The following is a 12,283-nucleotide window of genomic DNA, read 5'->3' as shown; positions in this document are numbered from 1 at the left end:
TCACTTCAAACCAACACACACCAAACTGAACCTGTTGTCATCCTCCCCAGTCTGATCCACCTCTTGTATCCTTTACGTTATTAATGGAACCACGATCCTTCCCATTGTTTCAGTGACTGTGGTGCAGCTCACGGAAATCTCCCTAAACCCCCCAAGTCAGAATTAATCTCTGTCTCTCCTCTGTACTCACATAGCATTTGTTCCTCTATCAGAGAGCATATCACAGCCTGCCTTTACGGATGGGGTGGTTAGTTGCGTATGCCCTCTGCATTAGAGTTCACCCACCCTGAGGGCAGGGCTTTGGCTGGGTCTACTTGTTGCTCCTTCACGGGTAGACTCTCAGTGTGTCTTGTTCAATTATAGTTAAAGTGCACGAACATCCGCAAGTGTGACTTCAAATCACTGTGTTACCTTTTTAGTGAAATAGACACCTAAAACCTCATCTTTATCTGTAAAAGTTTAATTAGGGAATTCCCTGGCTGTCCAGTGGTTAGTATTCCCCGCTTCTACTGTTCGATTCCTGGTCAGGGAACTAAGATCCTGCAAGCCACGTGGTGCAGCCAAAAAAAAGTTGAATTCATCTCTGTAGGAATTCATCAATAAGCAGTTCGGTGTTGGGGGCAAGTGAGGTGAAGAGCAAGTGATCATTGTGTCCCTGAAATGGTAACACGTATGTAGACCCTCATCCGTTGTTCACTCATAAGGCTGGCTCTCAAATAGAGAGTGAACAGAGGGCCTGGGACATCCTCTACAGAAAAGTCTTTTAGATCCTGGTTTCTTGACTCTCCTCAATATTTTGCCCTAGTGACAACATTTTTTTTTTAATTGAAATATAGTTGATTGACAATGTCATGTTAGTTTCAGGTGTACAGTTCAGTGATTCAGTTATATATATATATATTCCTTTTCAGATTCTTTTCCCTTGTAGGTTATTACAAAATATTAAGTATAGTTCCCTTTGTTTTACAGTAGGTCCTTGTTGGTTATTTATTTTACGTATTTTAGAGTATATATGTTAATCCCGTCCTCCTAATTTAGCCCCCCCTTTCCCTTTGGTAACCGTGAGTTTTCTATGTCTGTGTGTCTATTTCTGTTTCATAAATAAGTTCATCTGTATCTTTTTTTTTTTTCAGATTCCACATATAAGTGATATCATATGGTATTTGTCTTTGTCTTATTTCACTTAGTATGATAATCTCTAGGTCCATCCATGTTGCTGCAAGTGGCATTATTTCATTCCTTTTTATGGCTGAGTAATATTCCATTGTATAAAAGTAACACATGTTCTTTATCCGTTCATCTGTCAATGGATATTTAGGTTGCTTCCATGTCTTGGCTATTGTAAATAGTGCTACAGTGAATATTGGGGTGCATATATCTTTGCAAATTAGAATTTTCTTCAGATATATGCCTAGGAGTGGGATTGCAGGATCATATGGTAACTGTTTTTTGTTTTTTAAGGAACCTCCATACTGACAACATTTTTGGTGACTAGAATGGCAAGAATAATTTTCTTATTTGATTGAGACACAGAAAACGGGAGGCATTTTATCTGAAGGTTGCTCAGTTAGTGATAAGCATTATCCATTTTTTTTATTTGGAGCACATTTCAACTGGGAACTAGGAACTGTGAGATCACCGACTTTCCCTTCCCACTGCCTGCCCCTTGGCTCTGTGACTGCAATAGTAGGCTGGAAGAGCAAAGGCAAGATTGGACACCTGCTCGGGCTCAGGGGCTCCCTAGGGGGGCAAGGAAAAGCCAAGGAAGCAGACAAAAGGAATCCAGACAAGGTGGAAGAGAAGGACTGCATTAGTTCCCAAGGCAGAGGCAGGGCATCTGAACCCAGCAGGGACAAAAGGGATAAAGACGGAACAATGGTTCTTCCTTCTGAGAGAAACACAGAAGGGCAAGTTGTCAGAACTTGGAGAGGTGCTCAATAAATACTTCTCTAGTAAGTGTTTCAATCTTCCCTGGGGAGGAATTTGCAGAAATTCCTCCATTATCATTAAATCCACCATTATCATTAAAAAGCATGTACTATGTCTGTCCTTATCTACAGTGTTACCAGGAAGGTTTATTTATCTGAGTGCTTTCGTTTTGCTTTGCTTTGTGTTTGCTCCCTGCAGGCCAGTTTGGTATTCCTGAAGGGATTGTCTTTTCTATGCCTGTGAAATTTGAGAATGGAACTTGGGTGGTTCTTACAGATCTCGAAGATATTGAAATCAGTGAACAAATAATGACCCGAATGACAAGCGATCTAATTCAGGTAATGTCAGAATAGCTCCGAGGGAACTGACTTCAATAATAGCCTGAAGCCGATTCCCCTAGATCAACGCATACACTGATTTTCTGTGGGTTCGATTTGCCTCTTATTCCTAAGAACAATAAGGAGGCAATAAAGGTTTGAAGAAATCAGCAGAAGAACACTTCTCATTTGGTTATGTAATTTCTAGTATGTTAAAAACAGTTGTTGGTTACTTAAACGTCAAGAATCAGTGTTTTTCTATTAAAGAATGATCGTTAGTAATTGTGGTCATTTAATTCTCTGATTACAAAATTTTTCCACAGGAGAAACTTGTTGCACTTGGAGAGTTGATAAATTTTCAGCCGTATCAATCAGGTAATCTTTTAGATACAATGTTTTACTGGGCTGCTATTAAAAGAGTATTAAAATATATGTTAAAATGGAATCACTATTTAATATAAATAAGTATATTTCATCACTTTTAAGGTAACTTATTGACAAAATAAACTACCAGGTTTAGTGTGTCTTTTGAAATAAAGTTTCTTAAAAGAATGCTAAAGAAATCACATCCTAAAGACACTATTGCCTTATAAAGTTTATGTATACCATATGTATTAGTTTCCTAAGGCTGCCATAACAAATTACCACAAACTGGGTGGGTTAAAACAACAGAAATTTATTGTCTCCTAGTCCTGGAGACCAGAAGACCTAAATCAATGTGTCAGCAAGGCCATGTTCCCTCTGAAGGCTCAAGGGAAGAATCCCTTCCGTGCCTCTTCTAGCTTCTGGTGGCAGTGATTGGCATTCTTGGCTTGTAGCTGCTTCATTCCAGTCTCAGCCACGGTCCTCACAAGTCTGTCTTCCCTCTGGGTGTGTCTGTGTTGCCAAATCTCTCTCTCTTTACAAGAACACCAGTAATTGCATTGGGGGCCCACCTTAATCCAGTCTGACCCCATCCTGACTTGATTATATCTGCTAAAACTAATTTCAAGTAAGGTCACATTTACTGAGACCAGGGAGCAGGACTTCAACATTTTTGGGGGGGACACAATACAACCCACAGCACTACAGTTACTTTTAGGTAACTTTAAAAAAATAAATTTCAATAAGCTTGTTTTTCCTATTGGTATTTTCTCTAATTGTAAACTTACAAGGAAGTGGTCTCATCTTTCTTTCTTTTGTCTTAAAGAAAATCTCATCTGAAATATGAAAATACAAACATAAATAAATTAATTCACTTACAGAAAGGCACTCAAGTGCCTTTTGAGAGCCCAACATCCCTTCCATGTACCGGTGTTTATGGAGTGTCAACTGTAAGCCAGTGCTAAGAGCTAGAAATATGGGGGTGGTGAAGATAGACCTGTTCTTGCCTTTTGAAACCTACAGTCCATCAGGGGATCGTAATTTACACAAATGTCTGCAGCTGTGGTGAGTCTTAGGCACGAGAAGTACAGGGTGCTGTGCTATGAGAGCTTATACCTGGGGATGTGAGCAAAGACCTTGAGGCAGGAAATCATGTCACCTTGTTTGAAAAACCACCAAAAATAGTTTGTGTGGCCAAAGCCTAATGAGATGAAGCTGAGAGAGACATGAAGGGTAGATGAGAGTTGCAGAGGCTTCTGGATGGAGAATGACCCAATCGGGTTGTGATTAGTTTGGAAAATAAATTGGAACAAGGCTAGACTGTTTGCAGGGAGACCAGTATCAGGAGGGTAGCAGAGTGACACAAGGAAGCGGTGATTACAGCTGAGGCTGGAGGCTGTAGAATTTTGGGAGATATTTAGGAGGTGGAATTGTCAAAGACTTGATGACGGACTGGCTCTGGGGAATGTCAGAGGACTCAGACTTCGTTTGCTTGAGCAATGGGGTGTGTTTACCAATATGGGAAATAATAGTAGAGGAAATTATCTGAGAAAGACAGAGAGAGAGAGTGTGTGTGTGTGTTTGCCTATGCGTGTGTCTGTTGGGTGGCAGAGGACGGGTGCACTGCCAGAGTAGAGGAAGGATTAGTTTAGTTTCTTACATTTTGATTCTGAAATACCTACAGGATATCTCAAATGGATACATTACATAGAGAACTGCATACTTTCTGGAGCTCAGCAAGATCTGGACTGCAGTTAATCAAATTGGGAGTTGTTGCCTATAAATAGGAATGAGGCCATGAGCATGATGGAGATTGGAGAGAGCAGGGGTGCCTGGAGGAACTTAGCCTTTAATGGTTAAGTAGAACAGGAACAGCTGACAGAGGACTGTGAAAAAGGGGTGATCAGTCAGGATAGCCCCTGAAATCTGACACCATGGAAGACCTAAAGGCGGAGAGTGTTTCAGGAATGAGGGCTGGTCTACACTGTCAGATGCTACGAGGGGGTCAAATAAAATGAGGCCTGAAAAGTACCCAATGGATGTAGGACACAGAGGTCATTTGTGACTTTGATTAGAGAAATTTTGCGGACTGAGGAAGGCAGAAGTGAGACCAGAGTGGGAGGGGAGGACCCCAGCTCCCTGTGGAGCTGGGGTGCTTAGTGCTGCGGGCCTGAGGAACATGCTGGGTGCTGAGAACAGTGAGAAGGGCCCCCATCAGGATTTTCACACAATAGAAGGGCTTTCTGAAGGAGGTGACATCTAAACCAAGTCATGAGAGGAAAGAAGACATTAGCTAAGGTGGGGGATAAATGGGAGGGTTGGTTCATTCAGAGGGAGCAACAAGGTGTCCAAAGGTAAAGACATAAGGCAGAACTTTCTGTGAACCGCCAATTCATTTTATCTGGAAAATAAAATTTGAAGTGAGAAATGTCAGGAGGTGGAGAGGTTACTTATCTTGTTAAAACCAGTGAAGGATTTTAGGCAGGGGAGGGACAGGAGCAAGTTCAAATTTTGAAATGATCATTCTGTTCTTAATGAGAAGAATGAATTGGATGGGAGAGAGCAAAAGTAGTAAGACCAATCTTTTTGCAGGTAGAGAAATGATGAGGGCCCTAACCAAGAAGTGGCCACAAGATGTAGAGAAGGGGCTAGATTTGAAGATATGAAGTTGACAGAACTTGACCAATCTGAGACAGAGGCTAAGAGAGAGCTCCGGAGGGTCAAGAATGTCCCAATGTTTTTGGCATCTCGACATATGGCGGTGTCATTCCCTGAGACAGCAGTTCCCAAACCATCAGCCACAAATGGGTTGGGGGTGTGGAGCTAATGGTCCCCTTAGCTCCACAGACTGAGTATGGGGCAGCTGGAGTCCCCAGGCTGGTTACCCCTATTGTCCTTGACATTTGCTGTGTGTGCTAAGTCATGGAAATGATTGGGAAGCTGTGGGCAAGGTAAGGAATATAGAAGGAGCAGATTTTCAAGAGGAATTTGTGTCCAGTGGGTGAGGGACACATATCTCTGGAAGCCAGCAGAGAGATTTGGGCTGGAGATGAGGCTGTGCAGTCATCAGCAACTAGGTGCTGGTTTTTTAGAAGAAGCTGGTAACCATGGTGATCCTGTGGGGAAGGGCCTGAGTGGCTGGGGAAGGAAGACTTCACTGCATGGTCTCTCGTGGCTTTTGAATTTCATTCCAGGTGCATGTTTGACACATTCAAAAATATAAATAAGTGGAGAGATAGATAGATATCTGGATGGATGGGTGTTAATGTTTAACTACCACTGGAGAGTGAGAGGGTGAGATGGAGGGGCGGGAGGAGAAAGATCATCAAGACAGCAGTAGAAAACAAGCTTCAGAGCACAGGGTCAGCTTCACACAGGAAGCGTCTCTGCTGCTGAGACCTAAGAGAAGGGAAGCGGTGATGGATGGGATGCAGGGAATTATGTCGGATGGGGGGATTCAGAACAAAATGGGCAGCAAGGCCAGGTCCCGAAGATTAAAAACTAGGGGAAGGGCTAGAGTTATAAGGGAAGAGGTGAAGATTTGAAATAATTTGTTAAGAGGAAAGGAAAGAAAAATGGAAAAAGCCAGATTTTTTTTTCCGAGCTGAAGGCTCAGTGGAATTTAGAGACCGTGAAATTTGTAGTAACTCCAATGTACAGTTGCGTGATTCCCTGCAAAGGTGCTCGGCTGCCTGGATGCAGGAGAGGAAACCTAGATGTATGATCTGTAGTAAGCCCTGAAATATTAGAGAGTACTGCCACCCCTGCAATTAGAATAAATGCAATTAGAATAAAACTAACACTGTACAGTATTCCAACAAAATTCTGAGTATTTCCATGACGACTTCATTTGGAATATCAAATTTTTTCCCCAAAGTTCTTATTGTTCTCATATTTTTTTGTGCCCTTGTTTTACTGGTGCCCTAAATGAGTGCTGAGGTGATTTGCTCGTTGGCTTTGAATATGGGAATGGAAAATGAGTACAATTTTGTTACTTTACTTAGCATCTGGGAGGGAAGCAGGTGAGGCAGTGAAGATGAGGACAATTGCAAGGAAGCCGATGAAGTGATGGACTACAGGGGTCTCCACTGGACAAGGAAGGACGTAATAAATAGAAATAAAATTTAAAAGCCCCAGGCAGGGGTGATATTGAAAATATTTAACAATCAGTATGGCGCAGATGACAACCAACCAAAGCAGTTGCTGCCTCTCAGAATGGATTAACTGAAAAGAAGCTGGCAGGGGACAGAGGACTGCCCTTGGTCAGACGCAAGAGGCTTTAGTGAGGTCACAGCACCAGCAGTGGGAGGAAGGGCAGAGGGTTTGGGAATTGAGAGCCGGTTGTAGCTGGTGGTCAAGTCACGAGGCCTGGGCCAAACCAAACAAAGCCCCAAGGCAGCATGGAGGTGGAGCGGGTGGGCACAGAAGTCCAATGACCAGTTGGTTTTACCTCGAATTGTTCGCAGAATTTAAGGCCCTCTCCTCCTGCCTAGCAGACTAGCAGACTAGAGTTGCAAACTCCTCTTCTGATAATGAGCTTTAAGGCAGTCACTCTAAATTTGACTCCATTGACTGGTAGGTAGTCCTAAATTTCCCATAACACTTGCACTGCAGATGGTTTTGTGAAAGAAAATGACCTGATTTTATGCTGTGTTTTATTAACAAAATATATATATATATATATATATATATATATATATATTCATTCATTGATCTTAACTCTGTCACCATTGGACCTCGCCCAAAACACTGTTCCAGAGATTCCAAGCTCAGAGCATTGAAAATAATCAGAACTTTGTAGAGTTTGGAGATCTCTGCTTATTACCGTATCAATGAGATGATTCATGTATGAGGTTTGTTTAATCTTTTCAATTAATTTAATTTCCTGACTTTTAGAAACCGACTTAGCCAAAGAAGATGAAAAGACCACCTTACCTACCACAAATGACAACCGGGAACATTGGAAAGTCTCAGATGGTAGGTATATCACTTGAAAAAAAAAAGTACCCTTTGTATCCAAGGCTTAGTACTAAATTTCAAAGAAAGGAGTTTGATCATTTATTAGCCATAAAAAATGAGAGTTAAGTCTTTCATCACCTTTATCCTATATTCAAAAAAGAAAAATCATTGTTAAAAATCTATTGAAATCTTTGAAGGATGGTACCAGACATTCACTGAGCACCTTCTAGATGCTGGTCACCGTGAGAGACACCGGGACCCACAGTAAGGGAGTTGTGGCCACACAATCACATCTGGGGGAAAGGAGCCATGAAAATATGAGAAAGTAAATGCGAAGACACACAATAAATTAAAAAGCTTGATGAAACAGGGCAAGGTAGTACACAAGGAAAGAAAGTATATAATCTAGAAACTCACGAGGAAAGAAAAGATCCTTGTGATGTATGAAGGGAAAACTTTAATAATATCTAGAAATCTAGTTGAGACTTAAGATGGCTAAAAATAATCCAATAGCATGTATTTATTTATTCAGAAGCTGTGCTGGTTCAGTCACACAAGATGAAAAAATTCTAGAGATCTGCTGTACAGTGATTTGCCTATGGTTAACAGTTCTGTACTGTAGATGTAAAATTTTGTGAAGAAGGTAGATTTCATGTTATATGTTTTTACCACCATTGAAAGAAGAAACCGTGAGAGGTGCTAGGGACATAAACATACATTGAACGTTGTCCTTGCCCTCAAAGTGCTCACCATCTAGCGTGGGTGACTGCAAAGCAAAGCGAAAACTACCTTATGGAGAGGTAAGTGTTATGATAGAGGGTGTGGTGGGACCACACAGGGGGTCTCCTGACATAGAGAGTATTAGGAAAGGCTTTCGGGAAGAGATGAAATGGAAGCTGAGTCTAGGAGGAGTAGGAATTACTCATGTAATTTGGTGAAGAGGAGGTGTGCAAGCAGAGGGGCAGGTAGGGAAGAGGTTGTGAAAGGTGTCCCACCAGAAGGAAAAACAGGGGCAAAGCAGGCATTTCAGGGGATCGAGGCATGGCCAGAAGTGTGAACCAGAGGCAGCATCAAATTATATTCAGAAGATGATAAGTAGGGCAGCTGTGCTAGAGTAGGGAATCCAAAAAGGATGAAGAAAGCTGGAAGAGGTAGGTAGAGTCCATCCGTTGTTTGGCTGAATAGTTGGTGGAGGGCTCAGCCACATAGCTGGTGGCTGGACAAAACATGAAATCGATGGGGGCACGCTTAGAGAACTAATCTAGCTTCATCACTGACCCTCCGGAAGATGCTCAAGCAGCCCAAATCACTGTCCAGAGGAGCATGGTGAATTCAGTTCCAGCCGGAATACATATCTTTAAGAGGCCCAGTCAGACAGTGTATCTGGGTACCTGGGTGGCAGCACCGTTATTCTAGTCGGCCCAGCTGGTGATAAGCAACACTCATGGGAAGGAGGGAGGGCACTATGGCCCCCGTGAGAGAACTGAGAAAAAGCTATATGGTCTCTCATGAAGGGAATGACCGGCAGCTTCCCAGGATGGAGGAAGAAAAGCCAGATTGTCGAGTATGTATTCCCAAGTCTTTGCAACAGAGCGATTTAAGTTGGTCATTCAAATTTTAAGGGTCTTAGGCTTAACTAATTCATAATCTTAAAGAACTTTAGTGGTAATTAAGTGAAGAAAATGGGGTTGATTTCAGGTTGTCGTGAGGGCTGTTTATTCAATGAGCATTGGAATCAAATGTAACGAGATACAGTGCTTTCCATATTGTGGGTTAGGTGAGTTGTGAAAAAAATTTAGTGGGTCATGAAATAGATTTAATAACTGGCGTTTTTCCTTGAACTAGAATAAAATTGATGCTAAAAGGGTAAGTAAGGAGAGCAGATTTTTTTTCCAATGAATGAGAATAGGATAGAAATAAAAAGATAAGTATTAGAAAAGATAAGAGAAGGATAAGAATAGATTAGAAAAGGGTGAGCATCTCGTTCATTTAACTTTTTGTTTCATTATATGCACACAAGTGAAGGTACTGGACTGGAACGTAAAATGTATTTTTTTTTTTACACTGGGTTTTGGTCAACAAAGTTTGAAAAGCACTCACAAAGAACATCTCATGGGCTGTTAGTTATATTCTAAACCACCATGTTTTATCTAATATTAGTTTCAGAGTATAAAGATTTGTTTTCTGATCTAATGCCAGATGATGAAAAAGATCTAATTTTGTCAGATGGTAAGTCTGTCAAGTGATAGGCAATCTGCCTGGTGCTAATGGTCATGACACACATCATCCAGTCTTAGAGAATGACCCTGTGGTCAGAGAACACAGTCCAGCAACCGAAGTAATTTTGAAATAACACTGTTTCTTTTATTCATAAACACTTTGAAGGAGGGATAAAAGATGGAAGCAAATTTTTTTTTAATGCTGAAATTGCTTCCATGTCATACTCACCTCAAACTCTCCCCAATAAGTTCAGCTCCAGCCTCTATGTCTCATCCTTCTCACCTTTTCTTCTCAATCCTTCATTACAAAGCTCAAAATAGCTGACATGGCAAGTCAGGATCCTCCTCAGAATGTGGGTGAAAGGAAGACCCTGACAAGTCCAAGTTAGAATTCTCTTTAACAGGGAAAACCTGGGAATTTTTATACATGCATACATATATGTATCTTGTATATATTTGTATATAGGCTTATATATTTTCTAAATCTGCCTATACGACCTGTATATCTAGAAGATAATAATAATCTGTTTCCATCTTTACTACTTCTTTACTTAAAACTCTGTGTACAGGAGGGAGCTGGCAAACACTGAAACATTGCCAGTGATTTATCTTGTGGGGACCAAGGTTTCCCTGGGAAGTTGGTAGAAAGATGGTACACTGAGCCGTTTGGCTAGACACCCGTTTGCCCCTGACAGTGGCTTATCCATGATGCCATATAGAAGTGATCTGGCATCTTGCAACTTTCAAAGAGGACAAGGCATTCAGAGAAACTTGGAGTAGAAGGAAAAAGGAAAAAATGAAAATAACTGCAAAACTCAGTGTCCTTTAAATACTAAAAAAACTCCGTTCTTTTAATTCTCTATATACTGCAGTAGATTTTTTAGATCTGATTCCTCAAACCAGCTCTGAAAAGTCACAAAGTCAAGAACACACACATGGTAGCTGGTAGACAAACATTAATGTTAAAAGGTGGTCTTTCGGGCTTCCCTGGTGGCACAGTGGTTGAGAGTCCGCCTGCCGATGCAGGGGACATTGGTTCGTGTCCCAGTCCGGGAGGATCCCACATGCCGTGGAGCGCCTGGGCCCGTGAGCCATGGCCTCTGAGCTTGTGCATCCAGAGCCTGTGCTCTGCGACAGGAGAGGCCACAGCAGTGAGAGGCCCGTGTACCGCAAAAAAAAAAAAAAAAAAAAAAAGGTGGACTTTCCTTTTATAAATGGAACTGGGTAGAAGAGGTCAAGTGTCCCTGTGATATGATTCTTCTCAAACCCTCCGCGTTCCCACATCCCCAGAAATTCAGCCATGTTTGCTGATTCTCTAGAGCTTAGCTTCTTACTTTTATATTTGACAGTGACAACCGAATCCTCCCCTCAGAATGAGTAAGTGAGGAAACGGACACAAGTATATCTGCAGGTCCAGATTTTCAAAGATCGTAATTGAGTTGTCATGATATTTTATGCAAACAAGGCAGATGTAGGTTTCTTTGTGGTTGACCAGTCAGGATATTCACCCATGGCTCCACACTTTCATTTAAATATCCAATAAGATTAATAGATCCATTGCACCTTCCAGTCTGAAAATGTACAGTGTGATGGGCTTTGGCGTGGGGCTAGCTATGGGGAATTAGAATTGGTGCATAGAGGAAAAGTAGGGCCAAAAGAGGAAACGGAACTGACAATATAGCTGCTAAAAAATTTCAAAATGAGAAGCAAAGGAGCCAAGAGAGCTGGCACATAGACATAGATTAAGGTCAGGAAAGTGGCCAGAATTTCGTTTTGATACGAAACTGTCTAATGATGATCATGTAGCTTGATTCCCCTCATAGGATCCTTCTCACACATGCACTCCCTCAGCTATTGACTCAGATTGAATACAGGAATCCAGTAAACAGAAGGAAAAGGGTAGCCAAAGAAAAGCTAATAAAAACATGTTACTAACATATTTTTAAAATAGTTACATTGTTTCATTTCCTTCCTTTTACAGATTCTGAAGGCAAAACTATGGAGCAGTAGCAGATCGAATTAGATCAACTATAAAATTATTTGGTAGTGTAATAAATATGGAAAGACCCATAAATGTCTGTATTTAGAGAAGAATAATTCGAAAGGTTTACTTCAGTCTTGGATAACATTATGTGAGACAATTAAATAACAGTGACAGCACACACACAAAAAGTCAGAGTTCAGTCATTTTCTGTTACTTGTATCCATTTATATGTTTGCTTATTACTGCACTCTCTCTAAATAGTTTGGTGCTAACTGCTGCTTTTTAAACTACACTAAAATAAAATTGAAAAACAAAATTGTCAGCCATTGCATCCTTGCCCACACATCCTTCTGAGAGAACCTGTTTCTCCCGCAGGCCATACCTAAGACATGGGCCTAGGTGGCCCTGTTTGCTCAGATGTCCTTACCACCTTGACCTCAGCTGATTGGGCCAGAATGGTTACACCTGACTCAAGGAGAACCAATCAGAGTTTTCTCTTGCTCTCTCAAAAG

The 12,283-nt window shown here is 41.4% G+C and overlaps 1 protein-coding gene across 2 annotated transcripts in view; it reads left to right on the top strand.

Annotated features, from left to right (window-relative positions):
- The window catches only part of MDH1B (malate dehydrogenase 1B), a 28,842-nt gene extending 16,884 nt beyond the window's left edge, over positions 1 to 11,958 (top strand). Inside the window, exons 8-11 of one of the 2 annotated variants that reach the window (XM_024738378.1) lie at positions 2,128 to 2,267; positions 2,570 to 2,621; positions 7,506 to 7,586; positions 11,769 to 11,958. In XM_024738378.1, the coding sequence (XP_024594146.1) occupies positions 2,128 to 2,267; positions 2,570 to 2,621; positions 7,506 to 7,586; positions 11,769 to 11,797 (302 nt within the window). In that variant the 3' untranslated portion in view covers positions 11,798 to 11,958. Of the gene's footprint in view, positions 1 to 2,127; positions 2,268 to 2,569; positions 2,622 to 3,435; positions 3,486 to 7,505; positions 7,587 to 11,768 lie in introns of those variants that run through there. The other variant, XM_024738379.1, reaches the window with a different exon arrangement.
- The last annotated feature ends 325 nt before the right edge of the window (positions 11,959 to 12,283 follow it).

Source organism: Neophocaena asiaeorientalis, unplaced genomic scaffold (genome assembly GCF_003031525.2).
Source record: "Neophocaena asiaeorientalis asiaeorientalis breed wild unplaced genomic scaffold, Neophocaena_asiaeorientalis_V1.1 scaffold258, whole genome shotgun sequence".
Lineage (NCBI taxonomy): Eukaryota > Metazoa > Chordata > Mammalia > Artiodactyla > Phocoenidae > Neophocaena > Neophocaena asiaeorientalis.
This window is presented reverse-complemented; position numbering and strand designations above follow the sequence as displayed.